Source organism: Squalius cephalus, assembly GCF_949319135.1.
Source record: "Squalius cephalus genome assembly, chromosome: 1".
Classification (NCBI taxonomy): domain Eukaryota; kingdom Metazoa; phylum Chordata; class Actinopteri; order Cypriniformes; family Leuciscidae; genus Squalius; species Squalius cephalus.
Genome location: NC_137122.1, coordinates 34,507,668 through 34,529,678, shown reverse-complemented (window position 1 = coordinate 34,529,678; position 22,011 = coordinate 34,507,668). Strand labels below are relative to the sequence as shown.

Here is a 22,011-nt window from a genome sequence, read left to right as displayed (position 1 = left end):
AAACTGGACAATCGTCATATTTAAGAAGTGAACATGTAAAGATGTGAAAAGCAGGTGGAAGTGCTTCCAGGTGGAATTGCAAGACAATTATTGATATGCTTTTTGTAAATCGCTCAGCATTTGTTCAGCCGCTATGTTTGCCAAATGCTACCCAGCAGGTAGTGCTGCTCATAGTGACAGTGCATGTGTCTGATTAAACATGAGCTTAGAAATGGCTATGAGCTATTAGGAGCTCATGGAAGAGCAAAGCCAATGATGCTCTCGTCATGTCCAAACAGAAGCTCTTCCTAGCGGATCACAGCCATAACAGGCCAGCTGACGTCTATGTCACATTTCCTGTTTCTGTGACGCAAGGAGTCAAGTTTTGATGCATAATATGACATAGTGTCAGCATTAAATATCAGTCTACATTTCCAAACATTCCTTTTGCCATTAATTGTATTATCAATATTTGGTGTGACCACTTGCACATCATTTTTCAGGTAGCTTTGCAGGCAAGTTTCTTCAAGCGTTTTGGAGATGTTGCCACAGTTCTGTCATGACAAATCTCTGAGAGATTGGCATGGTAATGGATATGGCAATGTTAATGTATTTGGTCTTGGCGGAATAGATCATACATGATTTAACCCCATAGCAGATCTATACAGGTGGAGCTGGGGAAGGTGTAGGGTTTCTGAAAGTGCACTACAGACTGCTAGCAGCAACACTACCGTATTTGAATTTCAACAGCAACCAATCAACTGCACTATGTAGATGATGATCACTACCAAATGAGTTAAGAACCTACCAGACTATCTGTTGTGAGGGAGGGCTTTGTACTGTTAGGTCCGACTGGGAATCGAACTCGGGTCTCCTGCATGGCAGGCGGGAGGGCTTTACTTGAAAAGCGGGGCAACAGTATCCAAAAGGGAACAGGCAAAATAAATATCTTTTCCAGATAGTTAAAGGCTGTAGAGCCAATGCCAAATAAAGCTGCACAGTTTCCCAGCTTTTCCCAGCCACTCTAGATTTTGAGTTTGGAGCACAGTTGTGCAACAGCTGAAAGAGACTACTGCTATACATTTGTAAAGCAACTTTTCACCCTGCACAGTTGCACAGGTTAATGGAAGAAATAGACAATACAACCATTTATACCGTACACATGCAGCTGAGAAAAAAACAAACTGCTGAATAGGCAGATACATTATGCATATATCTGTAGATATGAACATAGACAGAATGAGATAGGACAAAACACAAACCCCTAAAAAGCAGATCTACAGCGAAGACCTGTTTTATTTTTTTCCTTTAAGAGCCATGACTGAATGTTTTAACGGGCTAACGTTAGTTCACAAAAAAAAAAAAAAAAAAAAATCTGTCATTAATAACTCACCCTCATGTTGTTCCAAAACCAAACTTGCCCCCATAGACTGCAATGTTTTGACCACTTTCAAAGCCCAGAAGAGTATTAAAGACATCATTAAAATAGTCCCTGTGGTTCAACCTTAATGTTATGAAGCGACGAGAATACTTTTTGTACGCAAAAAATAAAATAAAAATAACGACTACCGGTTTCTGTTTGAATGTTGAGCAGCAGCAGCTCATTGGCCACTGATGCTACAGCAACCAATCAGCTGCGCTATAGATGCCGATGCATCGCTACCAAATTAATTAAAGTATTATCAGCCTGTGCCATCTAGAGTTTCATGCCAGAATTTGGTATTTCTTCTGGATTTTATCTCTCATTTTTTCTTCTTCATGTAATCCCAGATGGACTTGATGATGGTGAAATCAGCCTTCTGGCTGTTGTCAGATTTTTGTGCATTGTTGTCAGTGAGACTGCATACAAAAATCTCACTGGATTATTACAATCAATGGCAAAAGGAAGGTTAATTTGTAAAATGTAAACTGATATTTCATACTGACAGCAAAAGATAGGCCTATAAATAACTGGCTTAAAACCATTTTGTTTTGGTGAAAATGCTAATGTGCCTAAGACTTTTGCACAGTACTGTGTGTATATCATATTTATACAAGTACTAGTATTTATAAAATATCTTCCATTGTAAGTGTCTCATTGTCACCCAGATTTTAACTTTTCTGAGGCTGAACCTCCATGTGCTCCTCAGCATTTGACCTTTGTTAAAAAGTCCAGAAAAATGTCTTCAAACCTGATATCAATTAGTCTAGACAGCTTAGTGGGAGGTGAACCCCATCTGAGACACTTAAGAGAGCAGACATTAGAAACAACATCATCAGCGTATAAGAGGGACTTGACTTTGAACATCTCCTTTGTTAATTCAGTAAATCCACGAAGACATGCATAATTAAGCATAAGAACACCAGAACAAAGATCAGTGCAAAAAAAAATATGACGCCAATGGAATAAAAAGAGGAACTGAACTGAATTCATGCATCCTCTAAAATGAATCAATGCTCTAGCATAATTTGTCAGATGTCACTTGTTTTGATATTTTGTTATCTAATGTGAATATGCAAATTCATACATTTTGAAGTGTGGCTTAAAGGTCCTAAGCCATTTATGGTCAATACTTAGCAGTACTTTATGGTCAATACTTAGCAGTACTAGTATACTATATAATACTACTCTCAGAAAAAAGGTATAGAAGCTGGATGATACCCTCTCAAAAAGTACTAAATGTACCTTTAAGGTATCAATATGCAACCTTTAGGAGTAAACAAGGTACAAATGTGTACTGTTTGAAAGGGTATCACCCCAGAAACAGCTTTTGTGTTGTATATGCATGGATGAAACAGGACACAAAATAATTGTATTGTTTCTATGTCATAGCTGCGCATAGCTTGCATCTTCTTTTGTTTTGCATGGGAAAATAAGAAGAGGGCTGTCTGTAAACATCCATCAGTAAAGAAAGCCCTAATGACTCAGCACAGAAATCAGAAAGATAGAGAGAGAATAGAGGCATGAAAGAAGCACACTTCAGCTACTGTATAACATCCCGCTCTCTCGCATTATGCATCTATGAAATGGCTTATATGTCTACATTTGTCTTTGGTTATGATATTGTGTAAACGAGAGAGGAAAAAAGAGGTTTGTTGCTCATCATCATGAACATAGGTGCATATGTGTGTGAGTTTTTTCTTGCAGCAAGAGGTGAGTAATCAGAAATCACAAAATACCTTGGCTCTGTTCTCACAGACGGCAAGCTCATCCTGCTCTGAAATGAACTGTCAATCACTCCACACAAACACACACACACACACACACACACACACACACACACACACACACAGTTCATCTCCAGGCACACGTCCTGAAAATACCAGAAAAACACAACCTTAGGAAGTCTGATTACAGGTCATCGTGATCCTTTTTAAACATCTAATATAACAACTAAATGTAACAACGGTGGGAGAACAAAGCATGCAGCTCTTTGAGAGGAATGGTTTTTTTTAGCCTTGTGTCTCTGGTGCTTTCTTTCACTCTCTTTATTTCTCTCTCATACACTGTTGTACACAAAAAAGCAATACATGCTCACTTTTAGATAAATGCCGGGCCTAGATGCTTCAAAATGATTTTAGAACGAGAAGAAACTTTTTACCATTGTATCATTGATGTCTTGTATCTCTCAAAGTTTATGCAAAGGCAAAATGAACAGAAATTGCTTTGAAACCTGTGTTAAAATGACAGGCTGTTTTCTGCCGCGGTAAGAATCCGTCGAATATAATATGATTAAATGGCTATGATGTTCATTGGAATGGGATAAGAAATGAAATATGGACAAAATACAGTTCCAAAGAAGAAGTGTGCTCAAGCACCTTATTGTTAATGTGACAAGTGACACAATGTGCTTGACTTTTCAACAAAGCTCTGTCAATCCAGCTGAGCTGAAACCCATTAACTCTGTGGGAAGCACCTCCAAAGATGATGAAACTCCACGTCACTGACACTCATGGCATTCTGCTTTCTAAACGTCAAAGACCTCAGAGATGTGAAACAATTGTTATTTTGCTGCTTCACATTGCGATATACAAAACAATAAAAGGGTCATATCACAGATTTTTATGAATTATAAAGTTTAATAACTCTTCTCTCAATTGTATTTGTTCATCTGGTACTATGATTTGCCATTCATTTTTCCAGACTGTTGGGTAATCGATGCCAACATTAAAATCTTCCATTTTGATTGGTCATCTTTAAAGAGCTACTGCCCCCGTGTGGTTACCAGCCCTTAACACAACTCTGCCTTATATACTCAGCTATCTGGAATAATGTATCTGTGCTATAAATTCCTGTGCTATATATTGGGAATATTACTAAATATTTAAATAATGTATAGCCTCATCCAGTGACAATAAACAATGGTTTCTAAAAAATTACAACAGAATTCATAGAACATGTAATGGAGGCCTGGCAGTGCTTAACAGAACTGTGTAACTTTACTACAGCATACAGTCACTTCTTCTCTCTTTGCAATGTACAAGCGTGCTCTTAAAGTGGCAGCAACATAAACTACAACCTTTCTTTAAGGTACCATAACCCATTATCATAACAGAACAGAAATAGGGAAGGGTTGTTTATATTGGCGTATGTAAAAATCCGCTTAGACGTAATGATATTATTGTTGAATTTTTACCCATTGTATTATTATAAGTGTAGTATAACTGATTTATTTATTATTATAAAAGTCTTTACTTGGTTTTTCAGCTCTAAAAAACATTTTACTTTAGAGTTAAAACACAACACACCCTTTAAAACAGTGATCTCAAACTCAATTCCTGGAGGGCCACAGCTCTGCACAGTTTTGCTCCAACCCTAATCAAACACACCTGATCCAGCTAATCAAGGTTTTCAGGATTACTAGAAACTTACTTGCAGGTGTGAGTTGGAGCTGGTTGGAGCTAAACTGTGCAGAGCTGTGGCCCTCCAGGAATTGAGTTTGAGATCACTGCTTTAAAACGTTAGAAGGCTACACAAATTATAGAAATAAATCAGATAAATAAGGTTTTGAACCTATCTTCACTTTCAGTTGAAATTGTCCTGTGACATTAAACAATATGACATGCACTGAAAAAAAAACTTAAGTAAAATGCACTTAATTTTTATTTGGCAAGTGTTTGTAAATTTCACACACATATTTTTAAAGTAAATTTCACATATGGAATTAAGTAAACTCTTCTTAACTAAGTTAAGTGAAAGTATAAAAGAAAATAAGTTATTTTAACTTGGCTAGTAAAAGGTTGAGCAATATCTATATTTAGTTTAAGATTCCTTTGCAATACATTTCTCTTAATTAATATAACATTGAATTAAACCACACTTTTAAAGTAACATTTGATGGATCGTTTTTGTGTTTGAATGTGTCATTTTGAGTGAAAATGAACTCCAAATGTCAGTGGCAAGTTACTAATCCTAACAACAAAAGCAATGATAAAACAGTGTAAATGCAGCTGGAAAACAGTGAAAAATCAACCTCATTAATTATTTAAGGCCCAGTGCATGATGGGAACACCAGTATCAGAAAAGTTGAATAATTTTACTTAATTTTAAAATGTTGATACGCTTTCATTTCTACATGCTTGAATTGAGGCCTAATATAGATTTTACTTCTTTTTTTTTAATTATTGCCTTTCTGTAGTATTTACTTCAGAACAAAATATTTTTTATCAGTGTGTGATTCATCTAAAAGTTGAATATAAGTCCACACTTACACCACATATGATTACATGCCTTAAATGATAGTAAACATTTTTTACTTTTTTACATTATTTACATGAACTTTTATTTTTAAATATAAAGGGTATTTTTGACTTTTCGTTTAATCTAACGGTAAGAGGGATAGATTTCTTTTGAAATTCATTTGCCCTTTTTGCCCTTGTTGCTCAGACCTCATCAAACCATAACTTTCAGAAAAGATTCAAGATGGAATTTTCTGTAAAAACAAGATCATAAGTTACATTTCAACTGGATCGCAAATAATTTGGGACATTGGTGATTAGACCCCGATGATTGCTACCCGCGGCTATATTTATTAGTTGTTTTGAAGTGGAGGAGGCTGCAGCTATGGTGAAGAGGAAGCCCAGTGAAGTGCCAACACAACAATGGGACATTTCCTGTTTAAATAAGGGTTATATATATATATATATATATATATATATATATATATATATATATATATATATATATATATATATATATATGTATGTACAACACACTGTAGCTGTTACTGAGTTTTCACACATCTCTGAGTTGTTGCATTTTATCTGCTGCTGGTTAGTTGCTTAATAATATGATCACCATAGAAGAGTGATGATGTAGTCATTTTCCATATAGATATACAGTATATAGCCTGTTTGCCAAAATAGTAGTTATATACTCTATTTATAACAAAACATTGTGGGTAAACTAAAGGGTAAACTAAATGGCCTGCGATCTTGATCTCTTGGCTTTTTTGGCTTTGTCACAAAATAGGCCTATCTGAGCTGTTGTTCATGTGCTGTTAGTTACATAAGTATTTGAGCTGCAAAGTCAATGTCTTGCACTTAAATTTTGTCTTGCTGACATCAATATGACACCCATTTAGTAAAAGGAATAAACTTGGAGTTTATGCTTTTGGATCATGTTGTGGTGACTTTACATGCTTAATCATGAGCTATAGTAGTGACATGAAAAACTCTGATATAGAGCAGGATAACATATACATTAGTGTCAGTGATCCAGGAGGAGAAATATAAATAAAGAGCTGACGAATAGAGGAAATGGCGCGACATGTTTTAGTTCCTGAAAACATATAAAAATAATCAACAGTAAGATTGTGTAAGTTTGGAACATCAGTGAGTGAGAATCAGTCATGAAGGAGTTTTTCTGTCTTATCCTCTTTCTATCTTATCCTCTTCACTTCACTGAAGGTAAGTCTAGACTTAAAAATATTTTTATTGTGAAAGAATTCAGAGTGTAATTAATCAGTCATCATAGGTGTGATATTTCACACATAAATATATACAGACATTATAGTGAAGATAAAAGGTAAATGGAATTTTTTTGCATGAAACCTGAATCTCTCAAAACGCAGTAGATTTTCTTCTTCCAGTAAAGTGCAGTGTAAATGTCAGTCTAATGTGTTGTCAGGATGTGATCTGGATCAGAACACACAGACGGATGAGGTGACGGGACACTCGGGAGAGTCTGTAGTTTTGCCCTGTTCCTGTACTGAACTACAGGACACACCTCTACAACTTACATGGACATTTACTTCACTAAAACACACAACAAAACCTGAAGAAATTTACCCAAATGAACAGAGCAAGAGACACAGAGGTAGAGTCAAACTGTTGAATGAATCCTCTCCAGGAAATCTCTCTCTACACATATCAGACCTGAACACAGAAGATCAGGGGGAATATCATTGCTCTGTGCTTCATCAACCACACATCAACATCACACTCACTGTTCAAGGTAATATTCTTCTGTGTTGTTGTTATGGAAATCAGTTAAGTTTGTTAAAAAATTGCTTAAAAAAAATAACTGTTAAGAATCACATTAAGCTTTATTATAATATGCCCCATTGTGCTATATTATAACTGACTTTACAAGCGTGCTCTTAAAGGGGTCATATAATGCCATTTTTTGTACAAGTTATTATGATTCTTTAGGGTGTAAATTAAAAGTTTGTACACTTTAATTAAAAATTCTCATTAGTATTGTAAGAAAACACTCATTTTACCTGGTTAAATACAGCTCTGTTTTCAGCACGCCGTTTGAGTGCATGGGTCTTTAAATGATAATGAGCTTTGCTCACCCCGCCCCTCTGTTCTGTGCGTACACCAGTGTTGTAGTCGAGTCACCAACTGTCGAGTCCGAGTCGAGTCTCGAGTCCCCAGTGTTCGAGTCCGAGTCGAGTCATCAAGGTTGAGTCTGTGTTATATTTCAAGACTGCCTACATTTCTCCACTCTGGCACCTTTAAATAGCTGATATAATTATAAAAGAGGGTCTACATTAAACAAAAATGACACCACTGTGTTAACAAATATAAATAATAAATAAATAAAATATAAATAAATATAAATAAAAACTTTTGATTTCAATAATGTAGGCTATTAGTAGGCTAAATGTTAACTAATGTAGTTAACTAGAGTTTAATAAATGGAACATTATTGTAAAGTGTTACCGATTTCTTATACACCGATTCAGACGTCTCGTGAGTTCAGTGTTGGACAGATGGACAGTTGTTTTAACCATTCATTAAAGTGACTCGGTTCAAATGAGTCATTAGTTCGCGAATCGGACATGTGTCATTAATGGACGTGTATCCTATGGCACGCCTTGTGTGATTATCTCGGCAGTTTAGGACTGGACATCGCACAAGATTTGTGTCAACACAGACAACATTTCATCACTAGAACATCAATTGATTTTTGATTAATATGCGCGAGGGAGAGGGAGCACCGCTCGTGTTGTTTGAAGACGGTGAAGGTGAGTGCGCGCACGCGGCTGGGGCTTTCTCTGGAAAAAAAGAGATCCCGGCCGGTGTTCTGTCGATCTGTCCTACCTTGTCAGATTTTCCTACCGTAGCGCAAAATTACAGCCATATCTATCGGTTCATCCTACCTCGTCGTAAAATCCTACTGTGCGTTTCTGCTTCGCGTCTGTGACTACATATAATAATTCAGTGTAACTTTGCCGAAGATTTTTATTAGGCTATGGTAGGGTGATTTTACAGTGGAAATTAACGTTAAATCATCAGATTGTCCTATGAAATAAACGGGTAGGATGATTTTACGGTGCAAAATACCCCATCAGATTGTCCTACCAGTATGAAATAAACAGGTAGGATGATTTTACGGTGCAAAATACCCCATCAGAGTGTCCTACCAGTATGAAATAAACGGGTAGGATGATTTTACGGTGCAAAATACCCCATCAGATTGTCCTACCAGTATGAAATAAACGGGTAGGATGATTTTACAGTGCAAAATACCCCATCAGAGTGTCCTACCAGTATGAAATAAACGGGTAGGATGATTTTACAGTGCAAAATACCCCATCAGAGTGTCCTACCAGTATGAAATAAACGGGTAGGATGATTTTACAGTGCAAAATACCCCATCAGAGTGTCCTACCAGTATGTAATAAACGGGTAGGATGATTTTACAGTGCAAAATACCCCATCAGATTGTCCTACCAGTATGTAATAAACAGGTAGGATGATTTTACAGTGCAAAATACCCCATCAGATTGTCCTATGAAATAAACGGGTAGGATGATTTTACGGTGCAAAATACCCCATCAGATTGTCCTACCAGTATGAAATAAACAGGTAGGATGATTTTACAGTGCAAAATACCCCATCAGATTGTCCTATGAAATAAACGGGTAGGATGATTTTACGGTGCAAAATACCCCATCAGATTGTCCTACCAGTATGTAATAAACAGGTAGGATGATTTTACAGTGCAAAATACCCCATCAGATTGTCCTATGAAATAAACAGGTAGGATGATTTTACAGTGCAAAATACCCCATCAGATTGTCCTATGAAATAAACGGGTAGGATGATTTTACAGTGCAAAATACCCCATCAGATTGTCCTACCAGTATGAAATAAACAGGTAGGATGATTTTACAGTGCAAAATACCCCATCAGATTGTCCTATGAAATAAACGGGTAGGATGATTTTACAGTGCAAAATACCCCATCAGATTGTCCTATGAAATAAACGGGTAGGATGATTTTACGGTGCAAAATACCCCATCAGATTGTCCTACCAGTATGAAATAAACAGGTAGGATGATTTTACAGTGCAAAATACCCCATCAGATTGTCCTACCAGTATGAAATAAACAGGTAGGATGATTTTACAGTGCAAAATACCCCATCAGAGTGTCCTACCAGTATGAAATAAACGGGTAGGATGATTTTACGGTGCAAAATACCCCATCAGATTGTCCTACCAGTATGAAATAAACAGGTAGGATGATTTTACAGTGCAAAATACCCCATCAGATTGTCCTACCAGTATGAAATAAACAGGTAGGATGATTTTGGATGATTTTACAGTGCAAAATACCCCATCAGATTGTTCTAAATAAACAGATGGGATGATCTGTAAGTTTTTAACCTGTAGTCCCTGGACAGATGTTACAAACTTACCCAAAAACAGATGATAATATAAATTGACCAAGTAAATTGAAATAAGATTAGTTATTGAGATAATTTATAATCAAGCAGAACAATATAGAAAAGAGATAATTAATCAAATTAATTTAAAAAATCAAAATCATGCAACAGAGGCACAATACAAAACAAGTAAAACAATAAAAATAGTTATTAATATAAATATGAACTAAATAAGACCACATTGTGCTGCAGACTGTTATCAATGCAGATACACAAACTATACCACACATTTTTTGCACATAAACACATTTAGGCCGTTGAAGTTGCAGCATTTAAAATGTGCCCATCTGTTGCAGCTCTCACACTGTACCTGAAAATAAAAGAGATGAATATATTTGTAAATTAGTACATCTAAAACAATATAGAATCTAAAAATATGAAAAGATTTAAATAACAAAATTATTTAGCATTTTAATAACAAAATTCTACACACACAAAAAAACATGGCACATAAAGTTAAACTATTGCTTTTTGGGTGTGTGTATTATAAGTTGTATACCATTTCAATCATGCTTTCGTTGGGGTCGTCTTCCAGCATGCTGCAAAGCACACAGTACTCCTCTGCATTACCTATAAATTTGTTAACATTAATAAGAAAAATATGAATTCATTGGGCAATCATATCATAGTGTACTAAATGTCAACATAAACACCGTGAAAAGTACTATGTCAGACCTGTTCTGAAATTACATTAAATCATTCTTGCATTACTTTTTTGCATCTTTCAAATTATTTTCAACTCTATGATTTTCTTCTCTATCCCCTCTGTATATTTGGATATTCTTAAATACTCTTAAATACATTTTTCAGAGTGAAGATAGCATCTACATAGGTGTACTACATGTAAATTACAATACATTACAATATTACTACGGTATTACAGAATTAAAACAGCAATCACCTCGGCATCCAAGAAGTGTGCAGGCTACTTGCATGCGTGCTGAGCTGACCGCTTCAGGCGTAGTCTGAACATTGCTGATCGTTCCTGTCAGCAGGTATTGTTCAGCAAACTGAAACATTAATTGACAGATGATTTAATTCAATTCATTACAACATTTCCAGATCTGAAGCCACTTGTGCAAATATATTCACATACATTCAATACCAAAACTCCACAACTGCTGGAATCCATCTGCAGGTCGTGCTTCAGGGTCCGTAATTGCCACTGTGCTGTTTGCTCGTCATCACACCTCTGTTTTAAAAAATTCCTAGATGTCGTTGAGACATTTGTACTGTTTAGAATCGAACAGCATAAAAAAAAAAGAATAACAGTTCTAACAAGGTTACCTCCAGTTCCGTAGAATTTTATGTTCGTAGGAACGTTCATTTCCCATTGGGTCAGTCAGAAGGAGTGTTTTTTCTGGCATGTTGATAATCTACAATATAATGCCATGTAATCATAAATAAGGTTATTAAACATTTTTAGATCACCACTAACAACTACAGGAAGCTGCTTGGTATAGACACTATCAATCTCTGAAATACTTCTTATGTAAATGGAATAAATAAACCTTTAAATTATTGACCTAAAACATTAAAGAATGTCTGCAGATTATGGACAAAATTGTTAGGAAGTGACAGACTTTGAGAGAGAGAGAGAGAGAGAGAGAGAGAGAGAGAGAGAGAGAGAGAGAGAGAGAGAGAGAGAGATGAGGTAAGTGTCAACACAGTGAATTAGTTATTTGCAGGTGAATATAAGGCCCTGTCCCAATAGGAGATACAGATAACAAAGGCTCTTTGCCTTTGTCAGAGAATATATACAGCCTATGTGCGTGTGTATTTACTGTAGCCTATTTCTCTGCTCACAACTTTAAAACTTGCCGTGTGTCATCTTTGACCCTGCAAGACATTTCTTACCTATGAAACTTATTTAAACATAACATGACAAAAATTTGTGAAATATATCACGAACAAAACAAAACAACTTGAATTGCTCTGTTGGTTAGTTAACTCAAACTCCCCCACCATCTAGCTTTTTTAAAAAATATGAGTATTCTATTGGACAATAACCCAAGATCACTAAAGAAGAAGAAGAAAAACAAAACATTTTCAATAATCTCACTTGCAATGTAGCCTACTTTAAAAATACACACGCACCACAAGAATCCAATGTGCTCCAACATTCACAGGGCACAGCCAAATGTCCTCAATGGGAAACTTCATCTGTGAAAAGTGTTTAATAAGTTTGTGATGGTTCCAAAACACGTAAATAATATCTACTTTATTACTTTATGGAAAGCTAAATTACCTTCCCTAAGCATCTGAACTGTCCAGCAAACAACGAACGTGCAACAACTGCACAAAGCTGGTGTACGTGGTTCTGGAAAAAACAAACACATTTTGTAAGTATATAAAATTAAATGAGTGTTCCTAAATAAGTAGACATTCTATAAACATACCTGTTGTTTTTCAATGACCAGGTGCAGGTATGCATCAATGACCTAAATTAAGAAAAATAAACATGAATATAAACAAACTAAACTTTGTTTTTGTGAGAGAAAAAACTTTTTCAATTGGGTGACTCTTAAAATCATGTTCTGGGTCTACAAGTAATTTAGACAACCGGCCGATTAGAAAGAAAGGCCACCCATAGCATAAGAATAAATAACTTACTTCATCAGAAAGCCACTCGGTCCCTTGCAGTGAGTGAAAAGAAGAGTCATAGAGCTTATATGGCCCAACAACTGCTTCAACCTGACCAGTGACATTTGCAGCCCAGACCTTCATTACTGAAAAAGAAAGACAACGTTAGTGTTGTCAATAATTTTTCTAATAATAAAATAAACAATAATTGAATCAACTTTACAGGGCCAACGAGCCAACATAAAATTAACTTGGCAAAATGAACGTGCCAAATAGTCAAGGCCGTAGGTTTGGTCTTTACGTTAGAAGAGACAACAATCCACCCCCTACCCCCACATCGGTAGTATATAATATGAAAAATAATGTGATCGAGATCACTTAAGTACTAGAAAGGCTATATCCTCCCAAAATATTAGTAGGAACATGTCCCTACTATCCATATGCAAACCTACGCCCTTGCAAACAGTCATCATATCAAAGGTGTACAGGACAGCTAGAGGAAGTGGATATAACTTAAAAAAAAATTATATTATCTACATTAAATAAGAAAATTTGTATATTTTGGTGGCATGCATTTTTAATTTTTTAGGCATATATATATATATATATATATATATATATATATATATATATATATATATATATATATATATATAATTATTTTTATTTATTTATTTATTTTTATTTATCTGTGTCTTTTTTATGATTTATTGGTTATTATGTCCACTTCCTATAAATAACGGTGACCTGTGACCAACAGGTCAAACTGGCCACCATGATTTAACCACTGCAAGCAAGCAACCATAACAACAAGACCAAACTGGTCAGGTAGGCCAAACTGGCAACTAAGGGTGAACTGAGATCTCTGTAAATATAAAACCTTGTTCCTCTGAGATTTGGTTTACATCTGATGGGAACTTTATTGCTGCCTCTTCATCTGTTGGGGTTAGTTTTACCTCCTTGATGTACCCATTTGTTTGATCAAGCATTTTAGGGGCAACTTGAATAACAGAAGGTCTTTGTAACGCTGAATCTTCTTGGAGCTTCTTGAGGGCTGAGTGTAGGGGCAACAGTGCAAGGAGACATCTTGCAAGAACTGTTACTCTCAGTAGACCCACTGGAGACTGAGATACCAGAACAGTCTTCAGGCACCTTTCCAGTTTGGCTTCTTCTGTATGGTTTGATGTGACTAATGCTATATTTAGTTTTTAAAGTAATCCCTCCAGGTTTGTTTAAAGTAACAAGTTTGCCACTGAGTCTCTCAATGATGTAGGGTCCTGAGAAGTCAGGTTCAATCCTTCCTCCTTTTCTTCCACGCTTCCTCATATTCACCAGAAGAACCTCATCACCAACATTGTAAATCAAGTCTTTGTACTTCTTCTGGACCTTTTTAGCATAAGCTTCCTTCTGTTTCTCCTGTGATTTACCAATGTTTTCTTCTGCCTGTTTTTTGGCCTCATCTCTCTTTTTTTTATCGGAAACTACATAATCACTAAAACTTGATTCCACAGGGAGACTGATGGTGGAAAGCTAAAAAACAAGGCAATATAATTGAAGCAATATAAATTAAATGTTTGACTATTTAAAATTTCACATGTGCATGTATGTAATGAAAAGCCCATGGTAGCATGAGAAGAGGTCCTTTGCTAAAAACATGGTTGTTTACTATTCACAACAAACTGTTAGGAATATTAGTGACCCTTATTGTCTGTTGTGGAACAAGGTCCAAAAATTATGAACATTACCAGTTTAAGATCAAAGGTTTTATAACAGATGATAAAATTGAATACAGTTAATCAATCCAGCATACCAAAAATGAAAACGATATTTACTGTATGATTAGTTTTGTAAAAATAATAATAAAAGTTTTGCATCATCTACTACAGTACCCATTGGAAATGATTTTAAGGCTAAATTTACTTTAAGCACAATTCTTCTGACATAGGCTAGTATGACAAAATTGCTGAAATGAAAGACTCCATAAGCACACTCACCGGCATTTCAACGGGAATCTCTGCAGGGAACACGGCCTCTCTCCCATACATTAAAAGAAAAGGGGAGTGTTTTGTGGTGGTGTGGACCTTTGATCTTAAAGAAAACAAGGTGGCATCCAGATAGACATCCCAGTCATTCTGCTGGTCGTTAACCAATTTCTTGAGGGCTCTAAAATAAAACATAATTGGGAACGTTTTTTTTTTTTTTTTTTAAAGGATTATAAACTTGACGTATGAAAGCCTTTTTAGGAACGCATTTATAACTTATTTGGTGCCTTGAAGCGGAAGATATAGGTGAAAATGTCATGGGGGGTGGGGGTGCCTTAACTTGGTACTTAACCTGACCTAGGTACATACAATAATAAAACTTACCGTTTAATGTTGTCGTTGGTCTTTTCATCCAGGCCATTAGTTTGAGGATGATAAGCAGCTGTCACACTTCTTTTGATGCACAACATTTCACAAAGCCTGTGGTTAAGCTTAAAAAATAAAGGAAAAAAATCATTGTGAGTAAATTGGTGAAAAGCTCCTTAAAACAGTAGTTGAATACATGTACTGTGTGTGCAAAGGAAAATATAACAACTCTTGAAAATCTAAAAACAAAGACATTGAGGCTAAACCTATATCACTTTAATACTGATAATTTTAAATACACTTACATCATTTACAAATTCCCTTCCCTGATCTGAGAGAATTCTCTGGGGACAGCCATGTCTATAAATGATGGAACAGAGATGTCTTCCAACTTCAGCTGCTGTCTTGGTTTTTAAAGGAAAAGCCTCAACCCACTTAGAGAAGTAGTCTGTGGCTGTGAGGATGTATTTAAAGCCATCTGCAGTTTCAGGTAATGGTCCAGTTAGATCAATGCCAACAAGCTCCCAAACAGCAGAAACCTATCAAGTAAAATAAAATGTAAAGTAAGTTTAGCGTGTATAACCCTTAATCACTGTTAAAAAAGGATAACACTTAAGGTGTTAGGGCAAGCTTGTTCCATGTTGCATAATATGTGACATTTTTCAGATTTATGCCAGTTTTGTTTATTTTATTTGTCAATTTCTGTAAAAATGCTCTCTGTTGCAGTCACATACATTTGAATGTTTGTGTGCGTGTGTGTGTGTGTGTGTATGAGATAGAAAGTTCGTTCTACTTTTTATTTATGCTCTAGGACCAGACCTTGGTTTATTTGTAAAAAATTTCAGATTTATAATGGATTTGACCTTAAATGGTAAAAAAAAATTTTACACACCTTTAGAACAACCAAATCAAGCCCAATTTTTTGTGCATGTTTAGATAGATTATTTAGGAAAAGTCACAGAGTTTCATGCCCCTGAGATGAAGGTAACACTTTTAAAAAATGAAGGAAAAGTCCATTGAGGTTTTGACCCCAAACAGTGATTAAGGGATAAAGTAGGTTTAGTATATGTATGCTGTATGTTACTGCACTTATTTACCTCTATGCACTGTAAGGTCTGCACAGCAGTCAAAGGCTTTCCCACTTTTTGACACTGATCACATTCCAATACCTTTCAGAAATTGTTGTATATAAATAAAAAATAAAATAAAAAAGTTATATATATATATATATATATATATTAAAATAACTATATAACATAAATTACACATACCCAATTTTCAATGTCAACTGACATGCCATGCCAGTAAAATCTGGCACAGATGGCAGCACGTGTTTTACCAATCCCTGTGTGCCCACCAATGGGAGAGGAATGGAATTCTTTAAAGAGCATCCTGGCTTCCTCTTTGGTTTTGATCACTCTTTTCCCTCCATAAAAAAGCATTCCATCTACATTAAAGAGAAAACATGACTATGACCAAAGTAGATTAAAAGGACATTGTTGGAAAAGAAAATCAAGATAGCAACAAATGAATAATAAAATAAACAATTGAAATTTAAAGTTAAAATAACTACCCTTTAAGTTGAATTTGAGTGCATATCTTCGAATGTTCTGCCTTTTGGACTTATCATACCCTGATGGATATGATCCCACTGACAGAAGATTATACAGTGCTTCCCACTTATCTTCCATAGCTGTCAAAAAATGCAAGAAAGAAAGAAAAAGCACAAATAGATATAGTGCTGTAAATCAATGGGGCATTTTTTTATGTGATTAATCGTAATTACAAACATTAAAGTTCAATTTAATATATTTTATAATGTAATAATTTAACAGTCGATATCCAAATGAATGCAGAAACAACATAGAGTATGGCCTATATTTATGAATGAAAACTGCTGTCACTTTAAGACCTGCTGCTGATGACAGATACGCGGATCTCACACGCCTCACACTCTTTACGCTCATTTGATACTTTATTTAATTCATTTAAGACTGATCTTATGGGGACACTCGACAAAACGGACATTTTGGCATAATTGTGTGTGTTTATATTTTACACTAAAACTATCAAATCATAATATGCCCCGCCCATATCGTCTGTGTGTGTTTATATTTTACACTAAAACAATCAAATCAAATGCCCCGCCCATATCTAGCCTAACGTTTTCATGAAAAATTATCAATGGTGCTAGTTAAAATTATCATAAATAGTAAAAAACTTACCTCAGATGAAGTTCTCACGCAAGTAGTAAAAAATTATGGGCGTGTTGTTCAGCGTGACGAAATTGACGCAATATTGATGTGCGCATGCGCAGTAATCCCTGGTAGGACAATCTGACGGGTAGGATGGAATGTCAGGACACCTGTTTTGGAGCCCAAAACAGGAAAAGTGTAACATCTTATATCAAATTTTAAAACCTATTTAGTCAGAAACTTCATCCAACGTCATTCATTTGATGAATGCTCAAGTCCGATTTTATATCCTCGAGTCCGAGTCCAAGTACGAGTCATCAGTCCGCGAGTCCAAGTCAAGTCACGAGTCCTGAGTAGGGCTGTCGCGGTGAAGGATTTTCCCTTGCGGTAATTTTGAGTGGCTCAATAGCGCGATATGCGGTTTTACCGCATTAATTAATTTATTAATCTTATAAAATAATATTTATTTATTTGTTGCTATATTAAGTGTCACGATGTGGTCAGCAAAAACGAGTACATTTTCAGTAACCAATAAACCGAAACTAAACAGCGTCTCTCCGCATTGAAAGACTGTCACGGGCGCAGTTGTAACAGCAACGGACTGTCTTTGAGTGAGTCATTAAACCATTCATTCAACAACACGTTCAAAAACGTGTTCATTAAAAGATAGTAATGAAACAAGGTAAATTATTTTTAACTTTGAGCTCCACTTTTCAAGGCTCCGCTGACCAGCAATGCGTGACTCACTGAGTTTTGTTTCCCGCGACCGCGAGTTCCTCGCGCTGTGGATGCTGACCAGCGCTGTCGCTGATGCCATTCATGGTAAATACCCTTTATTTTAAACGTTAAAAGGATGACAGGACAAATATTTAACTTTCCTTGGACAGGGCAACCTTTTCACGAATATGACTTGACCTCAAAAGACAGACGCAGGTAATCGCACGCGCTCAGGCGATCTCTCTCATTCACTGTCTGTTTAGGCTTAAGTGCAAATCCACGAAACCTCCGTACAAATCACCATGATAAAACCATGATCGCCACGTCTTATCATTATTAACTTATTTAACATTCAATACACATGCACGAAGTTCAAAACAAGAAGGGTATAGCCTTATGAAAAAAGAAAACACTCGAATATCGCGGTTGCTGCGGTAACTTGAATTCCTCTGCGGTTGGCTTGTCAGTAGCGTGGTACTGCGATATTGCGGTTATCGCGACAGCCCTAGTCCTGAGAATAGTCTCGAGTCGGACTCGAGTTCAGGGTATAGGGACTCGAGTAGGACTCGACTCCGAGTCCAGGACTCGAGTACTCCATCACTGGCGTACACAGTTTGTAATAACACAATAACCATAATACGTTGTTCATTATAAACTTGGATTATAAATTATATTGAGAACGCTGTACATAGAAAACATGCCGTAATGTACCCTGAGTGTAAACCTTAGCCGCATTCATTGTGAAGCGTGCAAGCGATTTGCAAAGATAAATATAAAGATTAATATAAAGGTTAATAAAACGTTACACTCACTTCTTCTGGAGGTGCAGCAGGAACACGAATAGTTGATGCCGATCCTTTTTTTCAGGAGCAGCTTCTTAGCAAAACCAGCTTTATACTGTAAATCAGTCTGGTGTGAAATGATTCGCGCAAACATGAAAGCATTGACGTTGATCGTGGGGAATATTCCCTTCGAAAACAAACTCAGCCACTGCGTCTTCAGCGGTTCGGATTTAGGAACATCATCAACATGACTGCTGTGTTCGTTATTACACCCAAGAACAGAACACCACAATCGCTTAGACACCATTCTGCAATCTGCTCCAGTGTATCAACAATGGCGGACTATGATGACAGCTCGCTCAGGGCGGGTTTGTGTTGAAACGCTGCTGTCAATTAACAATCGTGGGAGGGGCGTCCGACCGTGTGACGTCACACGGTCAGACGGCTCGATTTGAGACGGGGGAAAACATATTTTAAAAAAATATGAAGATTAAAAAAAGACCACTGGATGGATTTTTATCATTATATGATGGTTGAGTACAGGCACTGCCAACACACATTTCAGTACAATCAACTTGTAAAAGTGCATGTACCATTATATGACCCCTTTAAAGGGGCAGCAAGGTACCATAACCCTTCTTGGGTATGCTCCATTCTTATATAATATATGAACTAAAGTTTAAATGAACATGTGGCTTGTGCAACTTTATTTCACTTTTAAGCTTATATTATTATTGAATGATGGTATACTAAACTGTACTTCCTGATGTTAATCTCTAAAGCTCACATTGATCCATTCATGAAGAAACCCTCTCTGTCTGCAGGTTGTCATCTTTCAGAACATGGAAAGCGTAAAGAAGTAACAGGTTACACAGGAGGATCAGTCCTGCTGCCCTGCTCCTGTATTTACCCTCAGACTACAGTAGAGAAATTCACCTGGCTCTTGCTAAACGGGAGCCAACGAAATGAAGTATTCAAAAATGAGATTTACAAGGGCAGACTGAAGATGTTTCATGAAAGTAATCCAGCAAATCTGTCTCTGCTCATTTCTGACCTGAGAAAAGAGGATGGAGGGTCATATAGGTGTGAGATTTCACAAATATATGCAGACATTACAGTGAAGATAAAAGGTAAATGGAATATTTTTGCATGAAACCTGAATCTCTCAAAACGCAGTAGATATTTTCTTCTTCCAGTAAAGTGCAGTGTAAATGTCAGTCTAATGTGTTGTCAGGGTGTGATCTGGATCAGAACACACAGACGGTTGAGGTGACGGGACACTCGGGAGGGTCTGTAGTTTTGCCCTGTTCCTGTACTGAACTACAGGACACACCTCTACAACTTACATGGACATTTACTTCACTAAAACACACAACAAAACCTGAAGAAATTTACCCAAATGAACAGAGCAAGAGACACAGAGGTAGAGTCAAACTGTTGAATGAATCCTCTCCAGGAAATCTCTCTCTACACATATCAGACCTGAACACAGAAGATCAGGGGGAATATCATTGCTCTGTGCTTCATCAACCACACATCAACATCACACTCACTGTTCAAGGTAATATTCTTCTGTGTTGTTGTTGCTTTCTTACAATATTAATATTGTTCATTATAAATTGTTGAAGATGATGAAGTTCTAGAATAATATATCCTCTGTTGTGTAGATGATGGCTGGCAGATTTTGAACTCATTATAGAAAAAAACAAAAGTTCATGCAATAACCATATAACCTAACTAACCCTTACAGGAGAACAAGAGGCAGAAAACAAAATGAGTACGTAGCAGCCCATTTTGCTTCAAAGATTTTTTTTTTAGATTTACTATAGTTTCAATGTATTTTTGCCTATTTTTCTTGAAGTCTGCATAGTATTTAAGGTATGTGTGTATGTATCTTTGTGTGTGTGTGTGTGTGTGTGTGTGTGTGTGTGTGTGTGTGTGTGTGTGTGTGTGTGTGTGTGTGTGTGTGTGTGTGTGTGTGTGGTTTTTTTTTCAGCCTTTATTCTGCTGTCACTGCTTCCGGTATTAATGTTACTAGCAGTACTGGCATTGATCTACTGGAAATGCAGAGGTACACACACACACACACACACACACACACACACACACGTGCACACACATACTATTACCATGTGATGGCAATAGTACAAATTGAAATAAGACTGGCCTCTCAAACATTTGATTTTTCTAAAGAAAGTTTAAAAAAGATTTGCTGACCATTACAAAGCATTTGATGTTATTCAGAACAAAATTAAAGTCAAAATCATATGTAAGTTTGTTGATATAACACATCTTTGAACTACTGCAAATAGGAAAAATCATTTCTCCATCATTTTTTATCTTTAAGCCACACCATTTGTCTGATGGTTTTTTTAATTTGACTGAGATTTTTTTCATTTCTAGGAAGAGATGTCAAAAAGATGACCAATGATGGGCTTGTGCTAGTGAGTAGTGAAAATGAGAAACAGGTGAGCACAAATTGCCTCAAACCCATTCAGATACATGCATGCACTTCCAGTGTATTTACTAGCTGAATGAAATAAAGAGCAGCATCTGTATACTGTATGTGTGTTCTGATCATGATGTCTCTTTCTTTAGGCTGATGTAAATCCTGATAACTTAACTCAAGGACAAAACTTAAAACAAGATGAAAATGAGGTCAGACAGAGTGTATTCTGTGTATGTGTATGTGCATAAATGCATGTGTAGCTACATGCAGGTATTTTTAACAAAATCTCTGTCTTTTTCTCTCTCTCCAGGACGAGGTGACATATTCTTCTGTTGTCCACGTTAAGACTGCCGCCAAACCAGCTCACAAGCAGAGCGTCATGGCAGAGCACTCTGAGTATGCCAGCCTCAAATGAAGTTAAAATATTCAACTTTTCATTTCATTGCAAATCATTTTATTATTCTTAAATATTATTTTAATATAGCTTTGTGACTATAATGTGAAATTTTACCAAATGTTTCATGTGGTTTATTTTTATGGATAATATAAACACTTTCAGTTATGGGATGGATAAATGGTGTGGCTTTAACTTTCACACAAATGTTCTTCTCATGCATTTGGACCTATGACTGTTAAAAATCTTACACAAAATGTTGCATACACTGGACATTGTGAAATTCTAATGTCTCATGTTCTCATTTAAACATGCACCTTGCACATGAGAGGAAGAAAAAACAAATATATACATAGCCTATGTTAAAGTGCTAACTTTAAAGTTTGTGGTTAGCTTCTAATGCTTT

The 22,011-nt window shown here is 36.2% G+C and overlaps 1 protein-coding gene and 1 long non-coding RNA gene across 2 annotated transcripts; one reads left to right on the top strand and one right to left on the bottom strand.

The window, feature by feature from the left end:
- The first annotated feature begins 6,783 nt into the window (after positions 1 to 6,783).
- LOC307159289 (polymeric immunoglobulin receptor) lies at positions 6,784 to 21,840 on the top strand. Its single transcript, XM_079872552.1, has 8 exons — positions 6,784 to 6,867; positions 7,088 to 7,414; positions 19,587 to 19,892; positions 19,997 to 20,323; positions 20,513 to 20,539; positions 20,759 to 20,833; positions 21,166 to 21,230; positions 21,522 to 21,840. The coding sequence occupies exons 1-8, from the start codon at positions 6,810 to 6,812 to the stop codon at positions 21,624 to 21,626; spliced, it is 1,290 nt and encodes a 429-aa protein (XP_079728678.1). The 5' UTR covers positions 6,784 to 6,809; the 3' UTR covers positions 21,627 to 21,840.
- LOC307169424 lies at positions 10,357 to 11,391 on the bottom strand. The gene is made up of 4 exons (XR_013823131.1): positions 11,234 to 11,391; positions 11,039 to 11,147; positions 10,637 to 10,707; positions 10,357 to 10,447 (listed from the first exon to the last, which is right to left on the bottom strand). It is a non-coding gene; the product is annotated as an uncharacterized lncRNA (long non-coding RNA).
- Positions 21,841 to 22,011: the final 171 nt, after the last annotated feature.

Excerpts from the sequence above, each read along its gene's own strand:
- LOC307159289 (XM_079872552.1), top strand. The coding sequence starts at position 6,810 with ATGAAGGAGTTTTTCTGTCTTATCCTCTTTCTATCTTATCCTCTTCAC. Across the intron at positions 20,324-20,512 it reads CATCACACTCACTGTTCAAG|GAGAACAAGAGGCAGAAAAC; the intron begins GTAATATTCTTC and ends TAACCCTTACAG. Across the intron at positions 20,540-20,758 it reads AGAGGCAGAAAACAAAATGA|CCTTTATTCTGCTGTCACTG; the intron begins GTACGTAGCAGC and ends TTTTTTTTTCAG.